The sequence below is a fragment of the Dendrobium catenatum genome, unplaced genomic scaffold, assembly GCF_001605985.2.
Source record: "Dendrobium catenatum unplaced genomic scaffold, ASM160598v2 fragScaff_scaffold_706, whole genome shotgun sequence".
Lineage (NCBI taxonomy): Eukaryota > Viridiplantae > Streptophyta > Magnoliopsida > Asparagales > Orchidaceae > Dendrobium > Dendrobium catenatum.
In genome coordinates, this window is record NW_021319168.1 from 1,000,704 (window position 1) to 1,024,804 (window position 24,101).

The 24,101-nt window shown below is 34.5% G+C and overlaps 1 protein-coding gene across 1 annotated transcript in view; it reads left to right on the forward strand.

Moving 5' to 3' along the window:
• Positions 1-4,988: 4,988 nt before the first annotated feature.
• Positions 4,989-24,101, forward strand: part of LOC110107635 (glutathione gamma-glutamylcysteinyltransferase 1-like) — a gene marked incomplete in the record, with an annotated part of 35,395 nt that continues 16,282 nt past the window's right edge. The window contains 6 exon segments of the mRNA XM_028695917.1: positions 4,989-5,155; positions 9,312-9,468; positions 16,527-16,765; positions 18,157-18,320; positions 19,887-19,938; positions 22,504-23,011. Of these exon segments, the coding sequence (XP_028551750.1) occupies positions 5,081-5,155; positions 9,312-9,468; positions 16,527-16,765; positions 18,157-18,320; positions 19,887-19,938; positions 22,504-22,530 (714 nt within the window).

The window sequence follows — 24,101 nt, forward strand, 5'->3', positions numbered from 1 at the left end:
AACTACTTAGGATAACCCTGCATGTTGTTGAGTCTAAATTTTTCTTTTATATTCAAATGTAATTTGATGCAAGTTGAGTTGCATTTTAAAGTGACATTTTGAGAATGGGATAACATCCAATTTGGAATCCAAAGAGGAAGGGACATCCCTTAGGGGAGAGTCCCTCTCCATTTGGAGATCCAAATTATGATGATTTTAAACTATCCAAAGAGGAAATATAACACCCCATCCAAGGAGGAGTTTCTTTTCATTTGAATATCCAGACCTGACGATCCAAGAAGAAGCAGAAGGATGAACAAGTGGATAATGAGAAGACCCATTTTCAAAGTCACTTGAGTCTTAGGATTAGAAATTCGGGTTATTATTAGTGGTACCCGGTCATTTTACTTTAATGTTATTCTGAGATGTAATATTAAGTGTCACTTGTCTATAGACTTTCAATTTGAATATTAATTTAGTTAATTTGATTAATATTTGATGTTGATTGCAATATAAGATTGTCTGCTTTTAGTAGTTTTTTTTGCGATTCTTGCATGTCACTTTTGATTTAGCTTGGAATCTGATCGGAGGCTCGTGAGGGTACAATAAAAATTCTTCTACTTAAACTAATTAAAAAGTTTAACTCAGATAGAAACTCCAACAGTCCTGAGAAGTAAGCTCTGACTCGTTAAGGGTTTTCCAAGTATCATATTATACATTCTCTACCTTGCTAGGCATCTCCCCACCTGCGGGTTTTGACATACCACCTGATCTATGAAGGCGTAGATCTATCAAGGGGATGTTATGCAATCTTTAGAAAAAAACCTATTTTTAAGCCAAAATTTTAAACTAGTTCATTTTGATTCATGCATTCAATCGAGTCAACTTGAATGCATCATATTAGTAACAAATTTAAAAGTGTCTAAATATTTAATTGCATTTACTTAGACATCAAATACCCAACATATGTTAAGGGGCCAATTAGGATCTACTCTAGATGTCGGCCCCGCTCTCCTTAAACTTAATATAATTAACATCCTTAACCACTCTTTCATTAATGATCGGACACATGGTTTTAAAGCATTTAGGTGGTTTAGTTGGCTTCCCAATCCAGGTCGGGTTAAGTCCAGATCTGTATTGCATTAAGTAGGTTCGGGCCACTGATTTTCAGTACCCACTTTAGACTTGGGTTTTGAGGCAGACTCAGGCTATAAGCCCTCAACCTCAGGGAATTGAATACTAATTTTCTAATAAAATTGATTATTCAAACTAAATATCTCTTTGAATCAAATTCAAGCCCAATACTTAGGATAGGTTGGGGTGTTTTTGAAGTTATTCAGAATCTTAAAGCACATCCTATCGTTCCTCCTATGACTCTAGAAATAAGGGTTCAACATTTAACCAATCCCACTTGAAATTTCTAACTTTTACCTTCATTGACATCAATCTTTGAAATCTTAAATAAAATTTCTACCGTTATTTTAATCGATAGTATTCATCAGAAACTTTAATTTTCTATTATGTAATTAACTACGAGGGCTTGCGCTCGTAATAGATTTAGAAACCCAGATCCAATTTTTCAAAAACTAAGTTTTCAAAACCTTTAATAAATTATCTTTGGGAAATTTAAAATTCAACGATAGTTATCTCTATTTTCAAACGATCAATAGTGATTGATAACTTCTTTCCTCAGAGAGATATCAATTACTATTGTGATTTTGATTATGAAATTAATGATCTCTTATCCGAATTATTATAGTCAAACAATTGATTTAACATCATTTTGATCTGTCGAGATCATATGTTGTCTCTCCTGAGTTTGCCTATAATAATCAGGATAAAATTTAAAGTTTTGAAATTTAAACTAATTAGAGAATTATAGATTCGCCTCCCGAGGCAATATATTATTCATAATGACATGTTTGATTTAAAAACTAAAATTCTAGAAAGTAATCTTTCTAAAAAAAATTAATACTTTTCAAACACATATTTTTCAGTCAAACAATCGCGGAGTTAGACGCACCATTCACGTCATGCCAACACCAGGCAAGGCACACCACTTGCGTCAGTTTGTCAAACCAAGGACTGCATATGCACATCGCGGAGCACCGGAGCTGCATTGTTCTCACCCACCCTCATGCTGAACATTGAAGCCGCACCGGTCAAGCCCTCCCCCGCGTCAAACTGCAGAGCCGCACCAGCTCGAAGCTCGCGCAGGCGCACATCAGTCGCAACTTTTAACTTTGCTCGAACTGCTCGAATCCCAATCTCCAAAACTCCTTTGCGGGTAGGGTCAGTCAACTAGGTAACCTGTACGGGTCGGGTCCAGGTTGACAATCCTAACCGTTTGCAAAACCTGGTCGGGTTAGTGTAAACCTGTTTTCAATCAGGTCAAGTCGGGTTTGACCTGAACCTAACCCATTGTCCCGAATTGACACCCCTGCACGGGGCCTGACTCAGTTTGAATGTATCCACTATTATTTGCAGTCGATTACAAATGAGGCCCTTCCTTTGGGAAAGGCCTTGACTAGATAAATATATATCATATAAAATACATTACATGATGGGTCTTGAAAGAATCACTATTGAGGCGTTCATTTGGTCGGTAGGACCATAATTGGCAAGTGATGGTAGTTAGAAAGATTGTAGTCAGGTGACGGTGGTTAAAAGGATCATTTTCTAACGACGGAGGTCGAAAGGACTGTAGTCAGTAGACGACATGGATAAAAAAGATCGTTGTCGGAGGGCGACAAGGTTGGAAGGATCGTAGTTGGCGGATGATATTAGTCAGAAAGACCGTTGTCGGAGGGCGATGGAGGTCAAGCATTAATTGGAGGAAGTGCAAAAGTCTGGCATTAGTTGGTGGTCGTGTAAAAAAATTGGCATCAATTGGCAATCGAGCAGAAGTTTGAAGTCAGATGACAATCAGGTAGAAGTCGGGCGTTAGTTGGTGGCCGGGCTGAAAACCGACATGAGTTGGAGGTTGGGTAGAAGTCTGACGTTAGTTGGTAGCCGGGTAGAAGTCCAGCGTTAGTTGGAGGTCGGGCAGAAGTTCGATGTAAGGTAGAAATCCGACGATGGGCAAAAGTCTAGCTATAAGTGAAAGTTTGGCGTTGGGCAGAAGTCTGACGAAAGTCCTGCGATGGGCGGAAGTTCGATGTTGGGTAGAAATACAACGATGGGCGGAAGTATGACGTTGGGTTGAAGTTCAACAACGGGCATAAGTCTGTCGCCGAGTAGAAGTCCGGCGTCGGGTAGAAATCCGGTGACGAACGGAAGTCAGGTGTCGGGTAGAAATTCGATGACGAGCATAAGTCTAGCGTCTGGTACAAATCCAATGCCGAGCGGAATTCCGACATCGGTCGGTGGCCGGGAAGTGGTTGAGGAGTCTTGTGGCAATGAACTATTCTTTCTCTTCCTTCTCTTCACTATATTCTTCATTGGGCCCTTTCTTCCTTTCCCATGGGGTGTTATTTTTTAGTTTTCTGAGAGTGGCATGACTAGTAAATAAGAGGAAGATCAATGGTGAATTGAGAGTGGTTTGAATGGACGGGCGATGTTGATTCCCTTGATCATAGACAGTTCATTGGGCATTTGAATGTCTTAATGATATCAAAATTTGGCAATCCTGGATTTGTTGGATTCGTCTCGTCGAGCCGCTCAATTTGAATATAAGCATGTCACGTTTGGAAACCGTTTGGTAACCAAATTATGGTTTAAACCTTCCAAATGCGCTCCTGGTCTTTGATTTGGAACTATTTGAGCTCAAACACGGTTGAATTTGGTGTCGTTGTGTTCATATTTTTGAGACGTTCAGTTTGACTATAAGTTTGTTGAAATCGAAGTTCAGATGGTATCCAATTAAAATTTTTATGTTCGATTTTTATCTCAAGATTCATGCTTGATCAAGATAATTTTTTGATGATGATGATATATATATATATATAATTTGTTAAGTTTGAACCCTTAAGAGCTCGCTCATTTATCATAAACTAAGATAAAATGATTTTGATTTGAATGTTATTATAGCAAAACAATAAGAAAAATAAAAATTAGACATAAAATAATAAAAATTTATTAGATATATATCAGTGATATTTAAAATATAAATATTTTGAATATCTTTAGAGTTCAAGTATAATTTATATTAATAATAAGGGGAGTCAAAACGGATTTTTGGATTGGGTTCGGGACTAATATGAAACTGACTGGCCTTTCACTAATCCAACTTGAAACGACTTGATTAGTCAAACACCTTAGGAATTCAAACCCAAACCCGACCCGCGCTAACTCGGTTTCGAGCAAGGTAGCAGGCGAATGAGGGTGTAGGCCAACTATGAGCGTGAGTGTGAGGTGGGTGATGAGAACGGGTGAAGTGAGGGGTGAGTGTGAGTGTTGGGTTTGAATGCATGCGCGTGGTGCGAGGGACTCAGGGTACAAATGCGAGCGAGTCTGCTTGTGTGGGGTGCAATATGTATGCACATGCAGCACAGCGAAGCGTCGAGCTTGTGCAGGAACACATGTGGGCAACTATAACTTATTTCAAATCCGAGTTAGTGAGTTGACTCGAATCCAACCCCATTTTTCAAGTGGATCATAAATTGGTATACAAATCTGACCTGTTTGTTGAACGGGTTGACCCGATTCCGAATTTTTTGAGTTGGATTAATAATTTACACCTATAATTAACTATCATTAAATGAGCAAATTTAAGTGCCAATTAATTGAGTCGAGTCAGCTTATTTTTGACTCATTAAAATTGTATTAATGACAAATTGTTTTACTATTTTTTAAAGTAAATTTTTAATACAAAATTCAAATACAAAAAATATTTGCAATAAAAAAAAACCTAAATAAAGCCTCACTCATCAAATTTCATAAAATATTTACTTCCTAGCGTGAGCCGCGGCTTGACTTACCTTCCACCAATTGTCAAAATACTTGTTAAACAGTCGTTTTCTATTTTATATTTTTAAAAAATTTGCGGCCTCGCCGACGCGAATACACGAAGACGTTTATATAAATGGAAAAGGTTAAAGAAGAAACCCTTTAGCCGCCGGAGTACACCAAGCAGAAGAATTCAAGGGAATCAACCAGCTAAATGGCTGTCGCGGGTCTCTACCGCCGGATTCTCCCATCGCCGCCGGCCATCGAGTTCGCATCGGCTGAAGGGAAGGTAAGATTTCTACCCATTCAATTATTTTCTCGATTTGGATTCGATTCCTTCGACTTCCTCCGTCGAGATTGGTGGAAAAGGAGGAGTTAGGGTTGGTTACTGAGGCGCATATTTGGCGATGTGCTGTTTAAAATGTGCTTTCCTAGTGTTTAAATCGGAAGTTAGGATGTTTAACTCATGTTGGATTTAGTTATTCATGTAAATTCAGATTGATCATAATTTGAGAGGATTAAAGTTGATGTGAGATGTCACACTACGCCTATGGGCCTGGAAGTAAATCAATATACTCAACAAGAAGGGTTGAGATGAATCTTAATAATTTAGTATGAAGAAGTACAAACTGATTTCCGAGACTATTTGTCCATTAATAAGATTATCAGAGCATCTAAATCTAATAACGCTATTAGTTTATCTACCAAACTGTAAATATAATTTAAGTAATGCGTTACTTATCTGAGAAATAAATTGCTATTGAACTAACTTATTAATCTAACCTTAATCATCTTTCAATGATGTACCTGAACCTGAAGCATGGGTAAAAGAACTCTATTCTAGATGATGAATAATTAATAACTTGAAAATCATAAAATAATAGGAATGCATTTGTAATAAACAAAGTCAGTGGTGAAACCCATGAGTGAAATATAAAAAGGCATGGGCACAAATATGAACAATAAAGTAGTAAAAAATAGAAATGGGAGTTCTGCCAAATAGTTATAGATAGTATATAAAAAATAATATTTAAAATATTGTAATAATTAAGTAGTGTTTATTATGCAATATAGTTTATAAAAAAATATTTTCAAACTTATGGTTATTTCCTTCAAATGTGAAAACATTCACTTACATGTAGATTATATTTATATATTTCAATTACTCATTCATAATTTTCCTTATATATATGCATATATATGTAGTACACATGGTTTTACTACGACACCTTACAACTATAATAGATGACCACTACTTTGATAAAAATCTAATATTTTTTAAGGATTTGCCACTATGTGGACCTATGTTGCACCGATACACCTATTTATGAAGGCGTGCTGTATCCGATACACGGATACGCCTCCGATACTCCACCGATACTTGTCGGATACGCCAAAGCCGTATCCAATTAAAATACTATTTAATTTCAAAAGGACACGCGTGTGTCCTTTGAAAAACAAAAAAGAAATCTGAAAAAAAAGACGTGTCGTATTTACTTCCGTGGTTGCGAGCAAGATTCTCTCATTTTCGAGGTGGATTTGAGTCTCTTGATGATAGAAAAATATTAAAATTTACTAATCTTTCACTTAATGAGCCTGAATTAGAAGCAATGATATTTATTGAAGATGATATAGAAGTTCAAAGACAAACCGATGAAGAAGATAATTATATAATTCCCTCTATTGAATAGTTGAAACCCCAAGTGCTAGATAATTTATGTTTATGCTTTTGTTGTTGTACTAGACATTTAATGCTTGCTTATATTTTGATATTATAAGCTACAAGGCTACAAATGATGTTGTTGTCATTTTTTTTTTTGTAATTTCAATTGTTATGCTTTGTTTGTTTTCTTAATTTTTATGTATGATTTATAAATTATAATGTCGTGTCCGCGCTGTACCCGTTTCCTGTATTTTTAAGAATTGACATGTCCCGTAACCGTATCGTGTCGTATCCGTGTCGCCGTATCGGTGCAACATAGATGTGGACCTTTCGATTTGGCTAGATAATATTTAAAGGGGTACTATCGACAATACACATACCATGCACATAAGTATACCTTATATAAATTTATATTAGATTAAAGATTCCATTATTAAAATTTTATTATTGTTATTAGAAAAAATTATCACATATCAATATAGTTTATGATTTAAATAAGTAGAAGGTATTTAAAAAAAGAAAAAAAGTAGTATGTATTTCTCAGCAATCACAATGATGTATACAAACTTTTGTTGGAATTTGTGCAACAAATGAAATGATAATATTAACTATTACATCATATCAATATGATCATGTGAATTACTATGATTAAATAAAATAAATTTCAAATAGAATATCAACAATTGAAGCATACAAATAAGTAATAATGAATATATTTACAGTAAGGAGCAATATGTTTATCCGTTAATTAGTAAAAAGTAACTACATAATAGAGATTACGAAGCAGTCAAATATTTTGATTTGGATGTTAATCTTTCTTGCTTCAACACACGGTACTTAACACATCCTAGATTGAAAAGAATCTAAATTAAATGCAATGCATTTTATACTAGAACATAAATGACCAAAAGCACCAATTAAACATATTCTTATAAATAATGATTCTACAAATTCCCTTGAATTTATACTTCATAATGAACCCCAATTGATCTTTTATAGATCTCATTATCTTTATTAATCTCCTTATTACAATAAACCTAAAAGTGTTATATTTACAAACCACCCATTCAACCTTTGTTACTAATACACAACTTGATGCTCTTTCTTTTAAGTTAATGATTTACTTAACCTCTGAATAGCACAACCCATTAACTCAATTCAAAATAACTTTCTTAATCATAGTCACTATATAATCTTAGGTTTAATATTTAGATAACATCTCTTTAAGTGAAATTAATCATAATAGATGAAACTAGGTTAGGATTTTACTAGTTGAAACATCATGTACATTTACCTCTTAATAAGCTACCTAGCGCCACTTGAATTCATATCTCCATAAACACAAAAAATTTACCAAGAATAAAATTAGAGTTGAGAGCTTTCCTAGTTTCATAAAGATGAAGATCTCCTATAACAAAATTCCAACCAACGAGCCTTCTCCCTTCCTCGGTTCTATGTCACCAAGTTGTTGGTCCCCCATTCATGCATCTCTCTTGGCATGATGGAACTCTCTCGGTCCTCACTCACACCATCTTGTAATCTCCCTCCTGTTCATTCTTTTTGTCATCATCGCTCTTTGGTTCATTCGCCCGAGTACTTTCCCTCACATCTCTCTTGACCTAACTTATTGTCTACTGGATTTAAGAGGGACCAAGAGTTGGTGGAAGGAAATCTGGCCAGGCCAAGTCAATTAAACTGGCCCGGTTCAACTTAACATGGGTTTTTACATGAGAACTATTAAGTCTGGTTAAATATTGATAAATTATTTGGCTTTTTATTTAAGAATTTAGGATTTTTGACAATGAGAAATCTTTATGTCCATTAAATCCTGTGAATGGTGGGATTTAACAAATCTTTAATTTAATCGATAATTGTGGTGAAATGGGATCTATTAAAATAGTAGGATTTAAAATCTATAAATTTATGTTTGGTAGGATTTATCCCTACAATAGCTAAACTGCCCAACGTGCCCCCGCTAACCTTTTATCCAGTAGCAATAGTTCAGCTTTAAGCTTTCATCATAATATGTTCTACGGTTATGTCTGTTTAAGGTTAGGATTTCACTTTCCACGTATGTCAACATGTGATGGTGAAAAATCTTGTGTTTTAAGGTATTAATATGTAAATAGTTGTTGCCTGTCTGTCACACATGCAACTTAGTATTCCGAGAAGGCACAATTTTCTGATTTGAAATTTGGATGTTCAAGGTTCTTTATGCGAAGAAAATGTTTTCAGTTACAAGTCTATTTTTATACTTATTATTGATGTTAAGTCTAGTCAAACTGCTTAAGATCAATCAAACACAGATTATTGGATTTCACTGGTGCACTGTGTTGACTAGAATTTACGTGTTGAAGGGAAAATTCTTTCAATTCACTCTCTTATGTCTTGCAATCAGGGTTGAGACTGTGTTAAGAAACAAAGAATTTATGGGCATAAAATTAGATAAGGTTCTGTGAACATTATTTGCTTTTGGATGACTGCATCTATTGAATTTTTAGATGATGACTGCAATTAATGTTTTTTTCCCTAAACTATATTGCGCTTATAACTCTCTTAGATTATCTTTTTTACAGAAAAAAAGTTCTCCATCGTGTTTTGGAAAGGGCATTTCATATGTTCTCTCCGTTCTTTGTGATTCAGAGATTTTATGACCTTCTCATTTTCCTTTCTGCTTTATTTAGTTAAAATTTCCTTTTACATTGTCTTGGAATTTCGGCAAAGCCTTTCTAGTTTCCTGTTGATAGTTGCTTACCTTCTTTGACTATTCTGAAATGTCCAGCAACTCTTTTCTGAAGCCCTGCAAAATGGAACTATGGAGGGATTTTTTAAGCTGATTTCCTACTTCCAAACACAATCTGAGCCTTCCTATTGTGGTTTGGCAAGTCTGTCCATGGTTCTGAATGCTCTCGCAATTGATCCGGGACGAAAGTGGAAAGGTGATTTTTATCCATGCATACAATTATCAATTTGGTTAGTTCAGTCTTAAATTTTTTTAAAAATCTGTATATTGGCTATCTATTCAACGATTGATTTAAAACGGGTATGGATCTATAATTTTTAGTGCAATCTAGGATGATATGCAAATTGAAAATAAAATAGAACTATAATTCAGAGTTTCTTATTCATAATTTCAACAAAAGCTTATTGCTTTTAATACATGCATAGTAATCACGCTTTGTTCATTTCACAAAATAATATAACAATCACACAACATTTAAAATTTCACAAGAAAATTTTGATGAATTATAACATTCAATAACTATAAAATTTACGCTTCAACAGCAACCCTACACATATCTTGCTTGATGAAGTTTTAATCAACATGCAAAACTAATGGCTGAACAATTTAAAAGATAGAATTAAAAATCACCCCAAAGAGAAAGTCTAGGCTTCATGTTAGTACAAGGAATCTTCTCTTGGAAGTTGTTGTCCACTCCTATGCCCCACTTAAACAACTCACACCTAGCAAGCACGTGAACATAAAAAGAAAAAAAAAAGAAGAAATTTATTTCTATACATACGAGGAATTTTATATTCCTGCAGGGGTCCTATTTATAGACTTATATGAACCTAAAATAAGAAACTATGCAAAATCTATATAAATCTACTGAAAAAAAGTAGGTTTTAACACATACAGTATAAACATTTTCATGAATTTCACTTGCATAAGTTCTTAAGGATCCAGGCGAAAAAAGGAAATCTTTCCCAAAATATTGCGTAATGGAAGTCCCAAACATGATACTACATTTGGAGTAGGTGTTATTGGCGAATTAAAACCACACAGCAAAACAAATAATAAATAAGCAGCGAAAAAGAAAGAACACTAGATTTAGCATGGAAAAATTCGAAACTAGGAAAAAAACCACAGAGCCACTCCTCACCAAGAAATTCACTATAAAAATTTGAGAGAAATAGTACATATCTTTATTCTTTCTTACCCTCTCCTTTTCTCTTTTGCACCATTCTCACACTAAAACATGCAAAGAAAAACTCACTAAAAAACCAAAAAAGGGATGCAAAAAATGTTAGAAGTGAATTAAAATAAAAGTTAGACGTGAATTAGCCTAAGGCATTTTAATCGTAAGCCTCATAGTCCAAAAATTGCTTAAAATTAAAATAAAAGTTAGAAGTGAATTATCATTATAACTAATAATACACTCCAAAATGACAAATAAACATTCTAATGTACTAAGAAGTAAAAAAGTAATGTATATATTTAGTAACTAATTGTGCAAGATGCGAAGTAATAAGTAACCAATTGTGCGAATTTGAATTGTAATGCAAATATCAATGTGTCAAAAGTAACATAAGATATCAAAATTAAATAAAAATAACATAATATATCTAGTTGGAGTTAAAAACATTAACTATGTTAATCACAAAATTAACTCTTTCATTCCTAATTTTCTACTTTTCAACATTGAACTTCTAATGATTAAATTAACAGCATAACAATAAATAAAAAAGTCCTCAATACTATCATTGCTTTGAGGGTCTTTCATAGCGGATAACTTTCTCCCATGCCTCATCATTAGTAGAGTTCGAAGTCCCAAACCTTCTTCTTCTTCTCTAATTTCACGTATATTCCTCTTCCTAAATATTAGTAATCCCCAAAAAAATGAGAATAGTAATTAACTTTTAAAAAAATTTAAGGAATTCAAAATTTTATATATCTGTTCTCTTAGACGCATATGATTTATTTTTATCAGCATCAAAGAAATCAATGTTCAGAGCTTGTTCTTGTAAATTAGATGGTTAAAACTGAATTTCATCATCAACAAGTTATTTATCATCCGATGACAAGTCATCACATAGCAATGGATCATTGCCATCCTTAAAATATTTTTTTTTTTCAAGTTTTTGTACTTAAATCTTTTATTGTACATGATGTACATTAAAGAGTTTATCCTTAAGATTGTTAGACAATTTCTTCTTCTTGTGTGAGCTTGATTGTATGTGCTCCAGTTGCATTTACATCCGAATTAAGAGCATGTAAGCCCAAAAGCCTTAACAGGAAAATGCTATAGCTCTGGAGTGACATGAAGAAGATCCTAAACATCACTTTGACTCAGATCTCCTAAGCTCTAAATAGCAAAGCAAGCTCTCTAGCAAAGCTAGCCAAAGAAATAATGAGCATGAACAATGAGTACATGTTGATTGGAGTCTACACTCACCGAGTGCTATAGCCAACTTTCATATAAACCTCGTATAAAGAGCTGTCGTTAAATTCAAGACAAAATGATGCAACTCTAGTTGATCATTACTCTTCGCTACAAATCATTTCTGAGAATCATCAAGACAAATTTTATGTCATCAAAAGAAGTCATAAGTCTTTTGAAGTCTCATAATCATGACATGAAGTCTTAATGATAGAAAAGAAAGATGATTGGAGGCAACCCTTGATTAATTACTTTAAGCAAACAAACTTCCAACAAATAAATCGTTAGCTACACAAATTGGAAAAGGGTGTTGTGATATATATTTATAAACAAAACTCTGTATCACATGTCCAAATGTAGATGTAATTTTTGGGGACTAAGAAAGCTGATAAGGTGGTGATTGAAGTTCATGAAAGACTTTGTGATGCACATCAGTTAGGTCGCATGCCCTCAAAATTAAAAGAATATGTTATTATTGGTCAATGATGGTGAAAATTTGTATTGAAATTGTTAAGAAGAGTCACAAATGTCAAGTGCATGGTAATACATTGCATTAATTGTCAAATCCATTGCACTCTAAAATTTTATCTTAGTCGTTCGAGTGTTGGGGCACAAATATAATTGGCCCAATCAACCCACCATTGTCAACTAGGCACTGTCTCATCTTGGCAGCGGCCAACTACTTGTCTAAGGGTGCTGAAGCGGATTGATTTAAAGAAGTTACTGTTGATCAAGTGATCAACTTTCTTACAATGTTGTCTAGAGATTCAGCGTATCACACTGTATTATTTCAGACAACAACCCAATTTTTAAAAGCATAAAAAAAAAGATTCGTCGACCGACACAAAATTGATTGACGACATTTGTCAACTTACAATTTAAAAGCCAATGGTTTGGTAGAAGTCTTAAAGAAAATAATGATAAAGCTACTCAAAACGATCATTACTAAAAATAATAGAGGATGACATATTGAAAGAGTATTGCCTCTTGAGATTGAGTTGTTATCGCTTTGTGTAGATATTCAATGTGATCTCACTCAAGAGGAGAACGCTCGATTGAGGACGGAAGAGTCAATGCATTGGATAAAATCAAACTCCAAGCCCAACATAATCTTGAGATTTATCGAGCGAAGATGTCAAGATCTTTTGTTTGTCTGATACTTTCTCGAATATTCCAAGAAGGGGAATTGATTCTGGTGTATCGAGGAGTCTATCAAGTCATCATCTTGAATATCGAAGATCCCCACCTTCATAACTTTTCTCTACTCAACAAGCCTGAGAAGAGTTCGTAGTAGGAAATCCATTATTTTCGTTTTGTCCGATGATAAATGCTATGAAGTTTAGAGCTCATCCAACTTGAAGAAACGGAACAGTTCATATTTATAAGGTTCCCTCAACTGGTAAATAGATTGAAGCAGAGTCGAGAAGATAAATATCATACAAAAATATTTGTGTGATCAAGCCAAAAGACTGCCAAATGAGCAAGTTTCAAGACCTTAAAAGCTTGGAAGAAAGAACTTTTCATTAGCAAATTTCAACAAATCTAATTGAAAAAAACACGATCTCCTGTAATTCAAGTTTAGGGATTGAACAAGTGTATAAGGTCGGATTCAATAAACTTAGACGTGGTCGAGCCGCTAATAGCTTTTTTCTACTTAACAAGCCATGAGAAGAGGTTGTAGTAGGAAAGCCCCCGCATTCAAGCAAGTATATAAGTTCGGATTCTACAAGCCTATGTTTGGTCAAGTCGCTGACAACTTTGCTTACTCAACAAACCACAAGATAGGTTGCAGTAAGAAAGCCCTGTTTCTACAACCTGAAGATAAGAGATCAAGTCCTCAGCTTATCCAATTTGAGAAATTCAAGAAACCCAAATCAAAGAGTTCTTATAAATTGGTCAAAGGATTAAGGTACTACTAAAAGGGTGGTCCATTACAAAAGAAGGTATCAAGCCAAATTCAATATCTTTATCAAGTTAGAAGCATAATTCTCTTCAATAAGTTTGTCAAGCACAAAGTAAAGATTGAAAAAGCTTATATTCTTCAATAAGTTCGATAAAACACAAATTAGAAAATCCAATAAGTCATCTTGTTTTTCATAAAAATCTTGAGGCTGAAAGCAGGGAATCTAATCATCAACAAGTCAATTTCACACAAAACTCCGGACTAATAATTCCCAACCATCGACCTAAAATAAGCCTCAATAGCTAAGTCATCACATCTTTCATCAAGCCCACTAAAGCATAATGCATAGGACAGAAGGTATGCTCTACTCTTGACAAGTCAAAGAAGACATTAGGAAAATTCTTTCGTCGAACCTGTTAAAGCAAAAAGTATAGGGTAGACGGTGTAATCAAAATTTGACAAATCAAAGAAGATAGTTCAAGTAAAATCCTTCATCAAGTCCGTCAAAGTATAAAGTTGGGGCAGAAGGTTTCCCCAAACTCTATAATGAAAAATCTTTATCAAAAGTCCATTCAACACAAAGCATTAGACCAATCACAATCCTTTGTTGGCTCAACAAGCTATTATCACCCGAGCCAGAAGAGACTCAAATTCAACACTTGACTCTTGAGGTTAGTCTCACTTTCACTCAAAGAGAATTTTTAAAGGCCATCAAAACTTCAAAATTAATCAAAGCTTAGTTTGCTCATTGCAGCAATGAAGATATGCAAGTAAGAAAGTAAGTGTAACATCCAAGTAAGCTATTGGAGATCTGCAAAATGAAACCCTTCGTGTGACATCCAAAACAAAGATTTGGAGATCCGTAGGGTCAACCAGTTGCAACGAATATGGTTTGCTATAGGAATATACTATATTTGTTGGAGGGAATTTGTTGATCTTCATATATATTTCGCTATTAATGCAAGCATGTCAAAAATGGTAATCGACAAATAAGAGGTCGCATGTGACGAGCTTCAACATTTCTTGATCGAATCAAAACAATTCAAACTTCATCAATTTGTGAAACAGATTGCATCGATATTTTTTAGAGCATCGATATTTTTTAGAGAAGAATTGTTCGCGTGCAAGTCAATCGAGTGAAGGTAGATGAAAGCAACAGTTGACGGGCATGATGATATGTAAAATCACCCGAATGTCTTTCTATCGTGAAACGGGCTACACTGTTGTGCTTGAAACATCAAATTTACATAAGAGGAACCCCTTACACGCTAGTGGAGAGACTGTATGTTGCCTATTCATGAAACGAACTTTGCACATGTGTCAAAACATAAAAATCACTTAGAACGAACTTCCATATTCCATAGGTTGTCGGACAAGCAAGAATAGGTAGTTGGGCACAAAGGCCTCTGTATGGTCAACTTGAATTTGACCTTTAAATAAACCTCCACCCCAGGTATATAAGGTACCCTTGGATGAAGCAACAAAAAGTTGTAGATAAGGATCCTTTGACTAAGTAGACTAGAGACCATGTTGACCAAGGAAGATGGAACCATGAGATTTTGATCGCTTTATGATCATTTACGCCGCCATCCATTTTAAGTGCAATATGGTAAATTTCTAATCATGAACAACTAACCCTAAAATATCTAAACCTGCTGCTGCTATACACTACGTACTAAGTGCCTATCTAATGCTAGGCTTAATTGAAACTGTTATATTGTCACCAGGAGGGATAATTAATCATAAAGGCTTGTGCCTATGGTAAACTTGAACTCGGATCTTAAAGTTCTCACTAAATAAGGGCTAAATATCTGAGCAGTGTCAACCAATCTGCCTTCTGAAAATTTTCCGTGAAACTTAATCCATGAAAATTCTCCTTGAATCACTCAAAGAGGCCGGGGAAACCAAAAGTTGAAATTTTAGGACCCCACAAAATGCAACCAAAATAACTTAGTGGGAAAGTTTAAATGCAAAACAAAAATAATATGGTGGTAAATCCATAATGGTGACAACAATATAGCGGTAAAGGAAGAACAAAGTCATAGTGGGAAATCCATAGAGGTAAATGGTGAGAAAATGGGAAAACACACATCAGTAGCAGCCCCATTCGGGAAACAGTGAATTGTAAACTGCAACTATACTTGTTGATGGAAAATAGTGAATAGTAAAGTGTAGCAACACTTGGTAATGCTTCTTCTAAATTCCATACGTGCTGATTGAGTTGAACTTAACAAACTATTAAAAAATATTAGAGAATTCATCCCGTCTGTATAGGAACTGACATAATTGACATGTTTCTCGTAGAATAATAATAAAAGAAAATAAAATACACTGATACAACTCATATAAAAAACAAAATAAACCAACACAACTCATAAAATCATTGCTTTTCATGCTTTTGACATAGATATGCTGTTAGTTTTCTATCAATAACAATAAAAGATTAATGTCTTATTTACTTTTCTATAATCTTATAGTGATTTGCCATTTCTTGATACCTAAAGAACATGAAAGAACAAATCATAGTATGCATATTTAGTATTTTTATATAACAGTTAACTTTTCAACATTGGTGCAAGCTTAACTCCTTTTGAATGTTAACATAGCAAATTATGTAAAATATTAGACACAGAAAATTGCACCGTCTGTATCCTTCTATTACATATGCTGTCTTTTACAAGTTTGAATTTCCACTTGTATGTTCTTGCATGTACGGTATAATCTTGTAAATCTTCTGATTCTTTGGATAATTGGATATAAGCACATAATGTGACAGTTTCTTCTATTGTCAGCAAGATAAGGTAATAAAATAAATTATTCCCATCCTCTAATGATCCAATGATCTTCTAAATCATAAATTTTTTTACTTGATTTCTCTGTTTAGTCATTTTTATCATTTGGTTAATGGCTATTCTCATTTTCTTTTATCCAGGTCCTTGGAGGTGGTTTGATGAGTCCATGCTAGATTGTTGTGAACCTTTGGAGAAAGTGAAAAGTGAAGGGATCACATTTGGAAAAGTTGCGTGCTTGGCTCACTGTTCTGGAGCTAAAGTTAAGGCCTATAATACAAAACAAAGCTCCCTGGATGATTTTCGTGATCATATCATTAGTTGTACTTCCTCGGAGGATTGTCATTTGATCACATCATACCATAGGAAACCCTTTAAGCAGGTTTCTACTATATTCTTTCAAGAATTTAGAATTTCTTGGAGTAATATATTAAAACTTTCTTGAAGTAGCTAAAATATAAACATGGTGCGTTTGATATGAGCTATCCTTTATCTAGTCAATTATTTTTTTTAATAGTATCAATCATCCTGCAAAAGAGGTGCCAAACTCTAAAAAATTTAACTGATAACGGAAGATATGAAAAAAACCCATATATGTAGAAAGAAAAAAATTGGGTGACGAACTGATAGAGCTATTGTAAAAATTAATGCTAACTCAGAATTATGTGTTAGCATTTTTAAGTTGGTCAATATATGCTGACATTTTTGTTTATTACTTTAATAAATCCAGTCAACCTATTTCTCCAGTTTACAGTACTTCCGGCTATTGTGACGTTTGCATCCAAATTCAGCAGATATTTATTTTCTTCCTCCACTATTTATTTAAAAGTTTCATTTTACATTGCTTTTGTTGATTCTTTAAGGTATGCCTTGAACTTTTTAACTTGGCAGTAAATTTAAAAGAAGGAATTTGGTTAACGTAGAAATTAGAACATTGCCATAAATGGCATGCAAGTCATCTTTTAAGTTTGTTAACTCATTGGTATTTTCACGCCATAGTTTTTCTCATTGATACCATCTTTATGATTCTAAAGTCAGTAAACATTGAAGAATTTTGTCATTCTGAACTAAGTATAGCTAAAACTTACACATAGCTTTTTCCTAACATATATATATATATATACTATGGAGATTGTCTTACTCATATTTAGATTACATGGAAATATTTGGAGGGGTAACTCGTAAGATAAAGCTCATGGAATGCGTCTAGTTAGTGAGATCAAAACCTGCTGTACATGCACCTATAAGTAATACCATTTATCTTGTGTGGTTGATATGCCAGATCCAACTGCAAATTAAATATTATTGGTTTCATTGGAAAACAGCATCTTTTAATTCTCTTTCTGAATCTTTTTTTTTGGTGCGTTTCTCCCACATCTATTATCCCACTTAGCTGGTTTAAAGCATAAATCATCTCTACCAATACTTTGTAGCGATGGATGTAGCCATTAAATGTTGTTCATCCTACCTTTTTGCTTGTTGGCATGCTCTTTCACATTGCCATAATTTCCTGCATGACGTCTACAGTTATTGAGGATGATATTCTCCTACTGATTGTACTAGTAGAAACTTTCTGTCTCGATGGTTGATCAGATGGATGGTTTACCCGTTCGCTACTACTAGAACATGATTGTCAGAATTTCATTTAAAGTGTGCTTTACTGAATGTTCATCTTGGTTCATTTAGCTTCTGTTTCTCAGTTTTTTTGTATTCTTCTTTTGCTATTTGGATGTTAATTAGGTGAGTTAAAACTTAAATTTTATAATTGTTCAGACAGGGACCGGTCATTTTTCTCCCATTGGTGGTTATCATGCTGGTCGTGATATGGCACTAATCTTGGATGTTGCCCGCTTTAAATATCCCCCTCATTGGGTTCCACTTGCACTACTTTGGCAGGCTATGGACACAATAGATGAAGCAACTGGACAATACAGGGGGTATGATATGCTATACATTCTTTATACAAAATAACTTTCAAATCTAGCATGCAAATAGACTGTAAAATGGAATCAACATCATTTTTCTTATCCTAACTATTTTTGGATTGAAATTATGTGTCATTCACTTTCATTCATTTCTATTCACTATTAAGCTTCTATCTTTGTTTGGTCCACCTTTTCTCTTAGCATCCTTCTGCATTAATTTTATTGAATTATTGTATTGCTGTATCTTTATCTATATGTTGTCAAAATCACCTAAGTTTATTTTTACCACCTTATTTTCAATAGATGTTATTTTCATCATCTGTCATAAGGTAATTTAGCACAATTTCAACCTAATTTTACCACATAAATACTTTAACATTCTCATTTTTGCCTCACTTAACATGGTTATTAGTTTTTTTTTTTGGCAGTGCAACACTCATATCCATTAGACGTACTAGGTTTAAGTGTAAGTTTATAAACTTTACCTTTAAATATCCATGATATTTTTGTAGAACATAATGCTTAAAAGGTATCTTTCCATTTACCTAATTTGCTTTTTAACAGAAGTTATATCATCATCAATATCCCATTATTTTGTATACATCCACTAAATTACATATCATGTACTCTTTTATTATATTTCATTTACTTAGGAAAAGTTCACTTATCCAGATCATCATTTGCAAATGCATGCCTTATTTGTTTCCTTTTTTTTCAATGAATTTGAATATCTATTTAGTGCAGTTTAAGTACTTTTTAAAATTATTTTATTCAAAATAAATATTGTATAACTCTAATCTTATAGACTTTGAAGGGATAAAGACATTAACATCTTTTATTTTATTAAGGATGCCAGGAAAGCATCTAAGTCTTCCTTTTATCTTATCTCTTGGAATACCAATATTGGTGCTAGAATGAAATTTTGGAAGGGTGTTTGTTTTAATGTCTTTAGCTAACCATCACCCGAATCTTTTGAAGGTAGTTTAGAGTCTTAATTGTTTGGTAAAGTCTCTTTTCTCCACATATATTGGCATCTTCATTTGAAACTTTTTTTTTGGTGGAGTATAGGTTCACATGTTTCAGGAAATGCTGACTTAGGTTTTCTACTGCCTTTTTTTAATCTCAGAAAGCAATTTTAATTCTTGTGTGAAATGCACTTTGGAAATTCCCTCCTTATATGTGCGCCATCTTTCTACTTCATGATCTTAGGGAATACGCATATGAAGCTTATGCATTTCTTTTATCACCTCAACTCATAAGTAGTTATGTATAGTAATTTCATTGGAATTCATTCACTGATATATCTGCAGATAACACCCCGAAGAGAACAATCATGTAAAAAATTATGAGCTTGGTATAAACGTGCAATGATTTGTCCATTTAGTTCCTGTAAATGTTCTTCATTCTCTTTCTTCCATAAATTTCTTTTAGTTTGTTCGAACTGCACTCCATGACTAATTATCCTGCTATTAACAAGTTGTCTACACAATTTGTCAATATTTAACTATTTTTACTTGAACTTTTTACATGAGCGTCACACAGTTTTCCATTGACCTTATTGTTGTCTTTCTTGTGCAGGTTTATGCTTATTTCTAGGTTTCAGAGTGCTCAATCTCTGCTATATACTCTGGTATTTATGTAGTTATGACATAAATCAAGAGATTATATTTTGCATCTGCAAGTTAATGCTACCGATTGTGATGAAAAGCAGCAACACGTTTTCCTTCTTTCATATGCTTTTTTTTTCATTCATCATTACAATCACTTTCTTCTCCTTCCATGTTTTCGCATCATGTTCTTCAAATATTAAGTAGAGCATAAGCTCTAAATTTGTTTCAGAAGACCTGCGATTGTATTATATCAGAGAAAATATTTCAAATTAATTGAAATGGTATGATAATGTGACTTCAAGACTTTCAATGGCATCATATTTCGGGATAAATTTTTGGAAGACATATTAGATTGGAGATAAGATGCTGCCTAGAGATTTCACATTTATTTTGCTAGAAATTTAAGATTTGAGTTCACGTTTCTCATAAGTGCAAGCCCTTATGGTTAATTATTCCTCTCAATGACAGGAGAACACATTTGATTAGGCTAGTAATTAGATTAGTATTAAATACCGAACATATAGTAACAGTAAATTTGAATATTCATATTAAAAATTTACCACATTGCACTTAAAGCAAATGGTGGGGGAAGGATGACGAACTTGATCAAGATCCCATGGTTCCGTAGTCCCGGGTTGTCATAGTCCCTATTCTACTTAGTCAAAGGAAATACTCTACCCAACTTAACTACAACATCTATGTCGGCAAATCTAAGGTTTTTTATAAACCTAGGGTGAGGCTTTGTTTAAGAGGATAAATCCAAGTGGAACTTAGCTAATATAAGGCTTTGTGTCATATGAAGTATGCCCTATTATTCATTACTCAAGAGTTTTAGCCATTGAGGAACATATAGACTATGGCCATGAGTATAATTTATTGGCGCTTATCTATGACCAAACCAACCGGTCAGAGGGTCCCGACCATAATCATTTACCTATCAAAATCATAGGTTAGAGGACACGTGAGAGTCTTTACTAACGAGATATAATTTAAGAATGAATCTTAGTGATATTCTCGACAATACATTTGTTCTTTGCGATATGAGATTATTCTTAAATTTGTCACCCTCGATAAATGATTGCGAAAGGTGAATGAATTTTGCTTTAAGTTCAAGCCTTAAAAGGAAGATTTACCCGCATTAGAATCAAGTCTGAGAAAAAAGAAGAGGAGGATTGAAGCCCTAGAGAAGGCGGGCTGGGCAAATAATAAAGATGTTATGTTGCATGGGGAGGTGCCATAGCTGAGGGCCGAGATTATGGCAACTCACAAGCTTCTTTAGTCATTGCAATCAGTAAGTTCTTTGCTAGTGATGGCTTCATCCTTTGCCATTTGGTGGAGAAAGGTGTATTGTCTCCTGACTTTTTGTTAGATCATGTATATAGGCTATTTTCGAGAGTGAGTAGGCTCGCATAGATGTAATAGAGATTGTAAAAAATATTAGTTCTATGTGCTATGTATTTTTTGTTTGTGAACTCAACTTAAAACTTTTTTGCTATTTTGTTTTCTTATTTGTGATGACTTTTCAATTTTTAGTTGTGATGGATCTTTACCTCTTTACCATGTTAAGCAAGAGCAAATATTCTTTTTTTTTTTTTTTTAAAATTGAGGGTGACTCTTCAATTGTTGGTTGTGGGGACAACTCTTCATTGGGCAAGTGAGCAGATATTTTCATGATTATGAGAGGTGAGATCTAGCTCATTAACGGCGGATGTGACTCGAGCGTTGGAATTCGGGTCTTCATTTTTTCTACAATTATCCCTCGGTCCTTTGGAGTGGGGCACATTTTTTCTTCATTTCTTTTCGCTGCATTCTTTGCCTCAATTTTCTTCTCGATTTTGCTTGCATGAGCTTTCTCATTTGAGATGGCATCTTTGAGGAGGTTTCATAAGGCATTTGCTGAGTTCAAGTACAATCTTGTCTTGATGGTGACTAAGATTGATATAATCTTCTTTAGGTTTAGGTACTGCTGTAAGAATGATAGTATGAGTACCCACTAAGTATGAACACATTGACACCTTCAACGAGGGCTAGCTATGTTTCCCCTATGGCCACTTCAAACTTGGCCTGCAACTCATGCTTTTCTCACAACTGGCCAAGATCCTTAGCTTCTACGGGTTCGTGCTGGTGCAAATTATGTTTAACTCAATTGTAAGCGTGGTGACCTTTGTCTCACATATGTGACAAGAGAAGATCAAGCATAACCTCTCCCTGTTCCACTTCCACCACATATTTTCCATCAATGCCTTCATGGATGGTAGTGTTCAATTCTATTCGCTTTACATTAGGATTAGTGGCTTGGCGAAAAAGGTGAGGGACTGGAAGTCCTTTTTTTAAATGAAGTCATGCATTGGTTGGGTGGTGCCAACTCGCCCATCCTCTACACCAAGGACAAGGCCGTTGTCCTTGAGCTCAACAAGGAGGAAACCTGAGCGTTTGATAGCTTGAAGTGGAGGGTTCTCCTGGTTTGAGAGCATGAAAGACTGCAGGTTTTGTATGACATATTCCATAGTATGTTACTTGTCCTTTTGGCTTGTGAATTTCTTTGTAAGCTTTTTCTCTTTGAGGTTGACCATGAGTGTCTTCAGGCGGGATCATGGGTGCCTATGCCATAAACTAGCAATGTACACCTTAGAGGCGACCATCAACATATTGTCAAGCAACTCACTAGCCTAAGTGAAGGCCCCCGGAAAGTGAATTCCATTCTCCATGAGGAATTCTCCCTTCAACAAGCAGTTGAGAAGGAGATCGAGTCCCTGAAGACAAAGCTGGCTAGGAGAGAGATAGCTCAACAGGAGGGCCTGTTGAAGAAGTATGCCACCTTAAAGGAGGTTAAAGACTTAGCGAGATGGAGTATTGAAGAACTTGTCCGATAAGCTAGGGATTTCAAGTTGAAGGAGGAAAGGTGGGTGGCCTTCTTTGACTATCCTCAATACCAAAAGATCCTTAATAGGAAATATGATGAGTGCATCAAGTACTTATTGCAAAAGCTATTCGCCTCTATAGAGCTCAATTTCAAGTTTGAGGACAATGTCTTCTCATATAATCTGATGTCGGAGGAAGAGAGCTACGGGGATAGTGTGATCACTGACTAAGGTTGCCTTTTATATTCTTTCCCCTTTTTTTCTTATAATTATGTAAATGTAATGTCATTCAATATGATAGAAGAAGTTCTTCACTCGTTGATCCCTTTATTTGTATGTGCTCATTTGTCCTTAGTTGTGATGTAATAATATTAGTTCACTGATGACTATTTTTTTGAAATTCTCTAAAATTTAACTTAGCTTTCTCATATGAATGAATAAAGTTGTAGAATAAATATAATAATACTTGCTTGTTGATGACGAATAAATTTCTACAACTTTTAATTTAACTTGCTCTTGTGAATGAATAAAATTGTGTAATGAACATAATAATATTTGCTCGTTGATAACCAATGAATTTCTCTAACTCTTTGACTCCGCACATGTGTTGTCTTAGATCGGCCTTTTCTTTTGCTATGTATTTTGTCTTTGTGGGAATAATCATCTAGATTCGTCTATTGGAAGGGAAATCACGCACTGCTCAATGTGGATCTTTTCACAAAGGGAGGAGTTACCTTCCGAGGCAATAGTGTGTTTTCTCCCGACTCATCATCGCCTTAGATGGGCCTTGTCTTTTTCCAGACATTTCGTCTTTATGGGGTAGCCACTTGACTTGCCTGCTGGAAGGATACTTGTGCACCATCTAATGTAGATCTTGTTGTAAAGTGAGGGAGCCGCTTACCAGGGCTAGGCTTATACAATTGTTAGTTTTTCCATAATTCTCACTTGGCTAACTATGTAGTTTCCTATAAAATTATAGGAAAACATGCAGCAAGTAATGTATTGAGTGAGCGTGGTTAAAGAATTGATAATTTAATATAAACTTTTTAGCAGAGAGGGATGATTATTGCGAGCTTTCAAAATTACTCAAACTCCCAAGTCAACTCGACTAGAATAAGGAGATAACCTTTCCAAGTATAGATGTCTTTCTGGGGGCTTTAGGGAGTGCTATGGAGAATTCTTGAAAAGAAAGGAGCTAATAACGCTTATATTCAAATCATTAAAGATATGTATGCAGGAGCTATTACTTGTGTTAAAACACAAGGTTGTTTGACCAGGTATTTTCCCATTTCAGTTGGATTACATCAAGGATCAACCTTAAG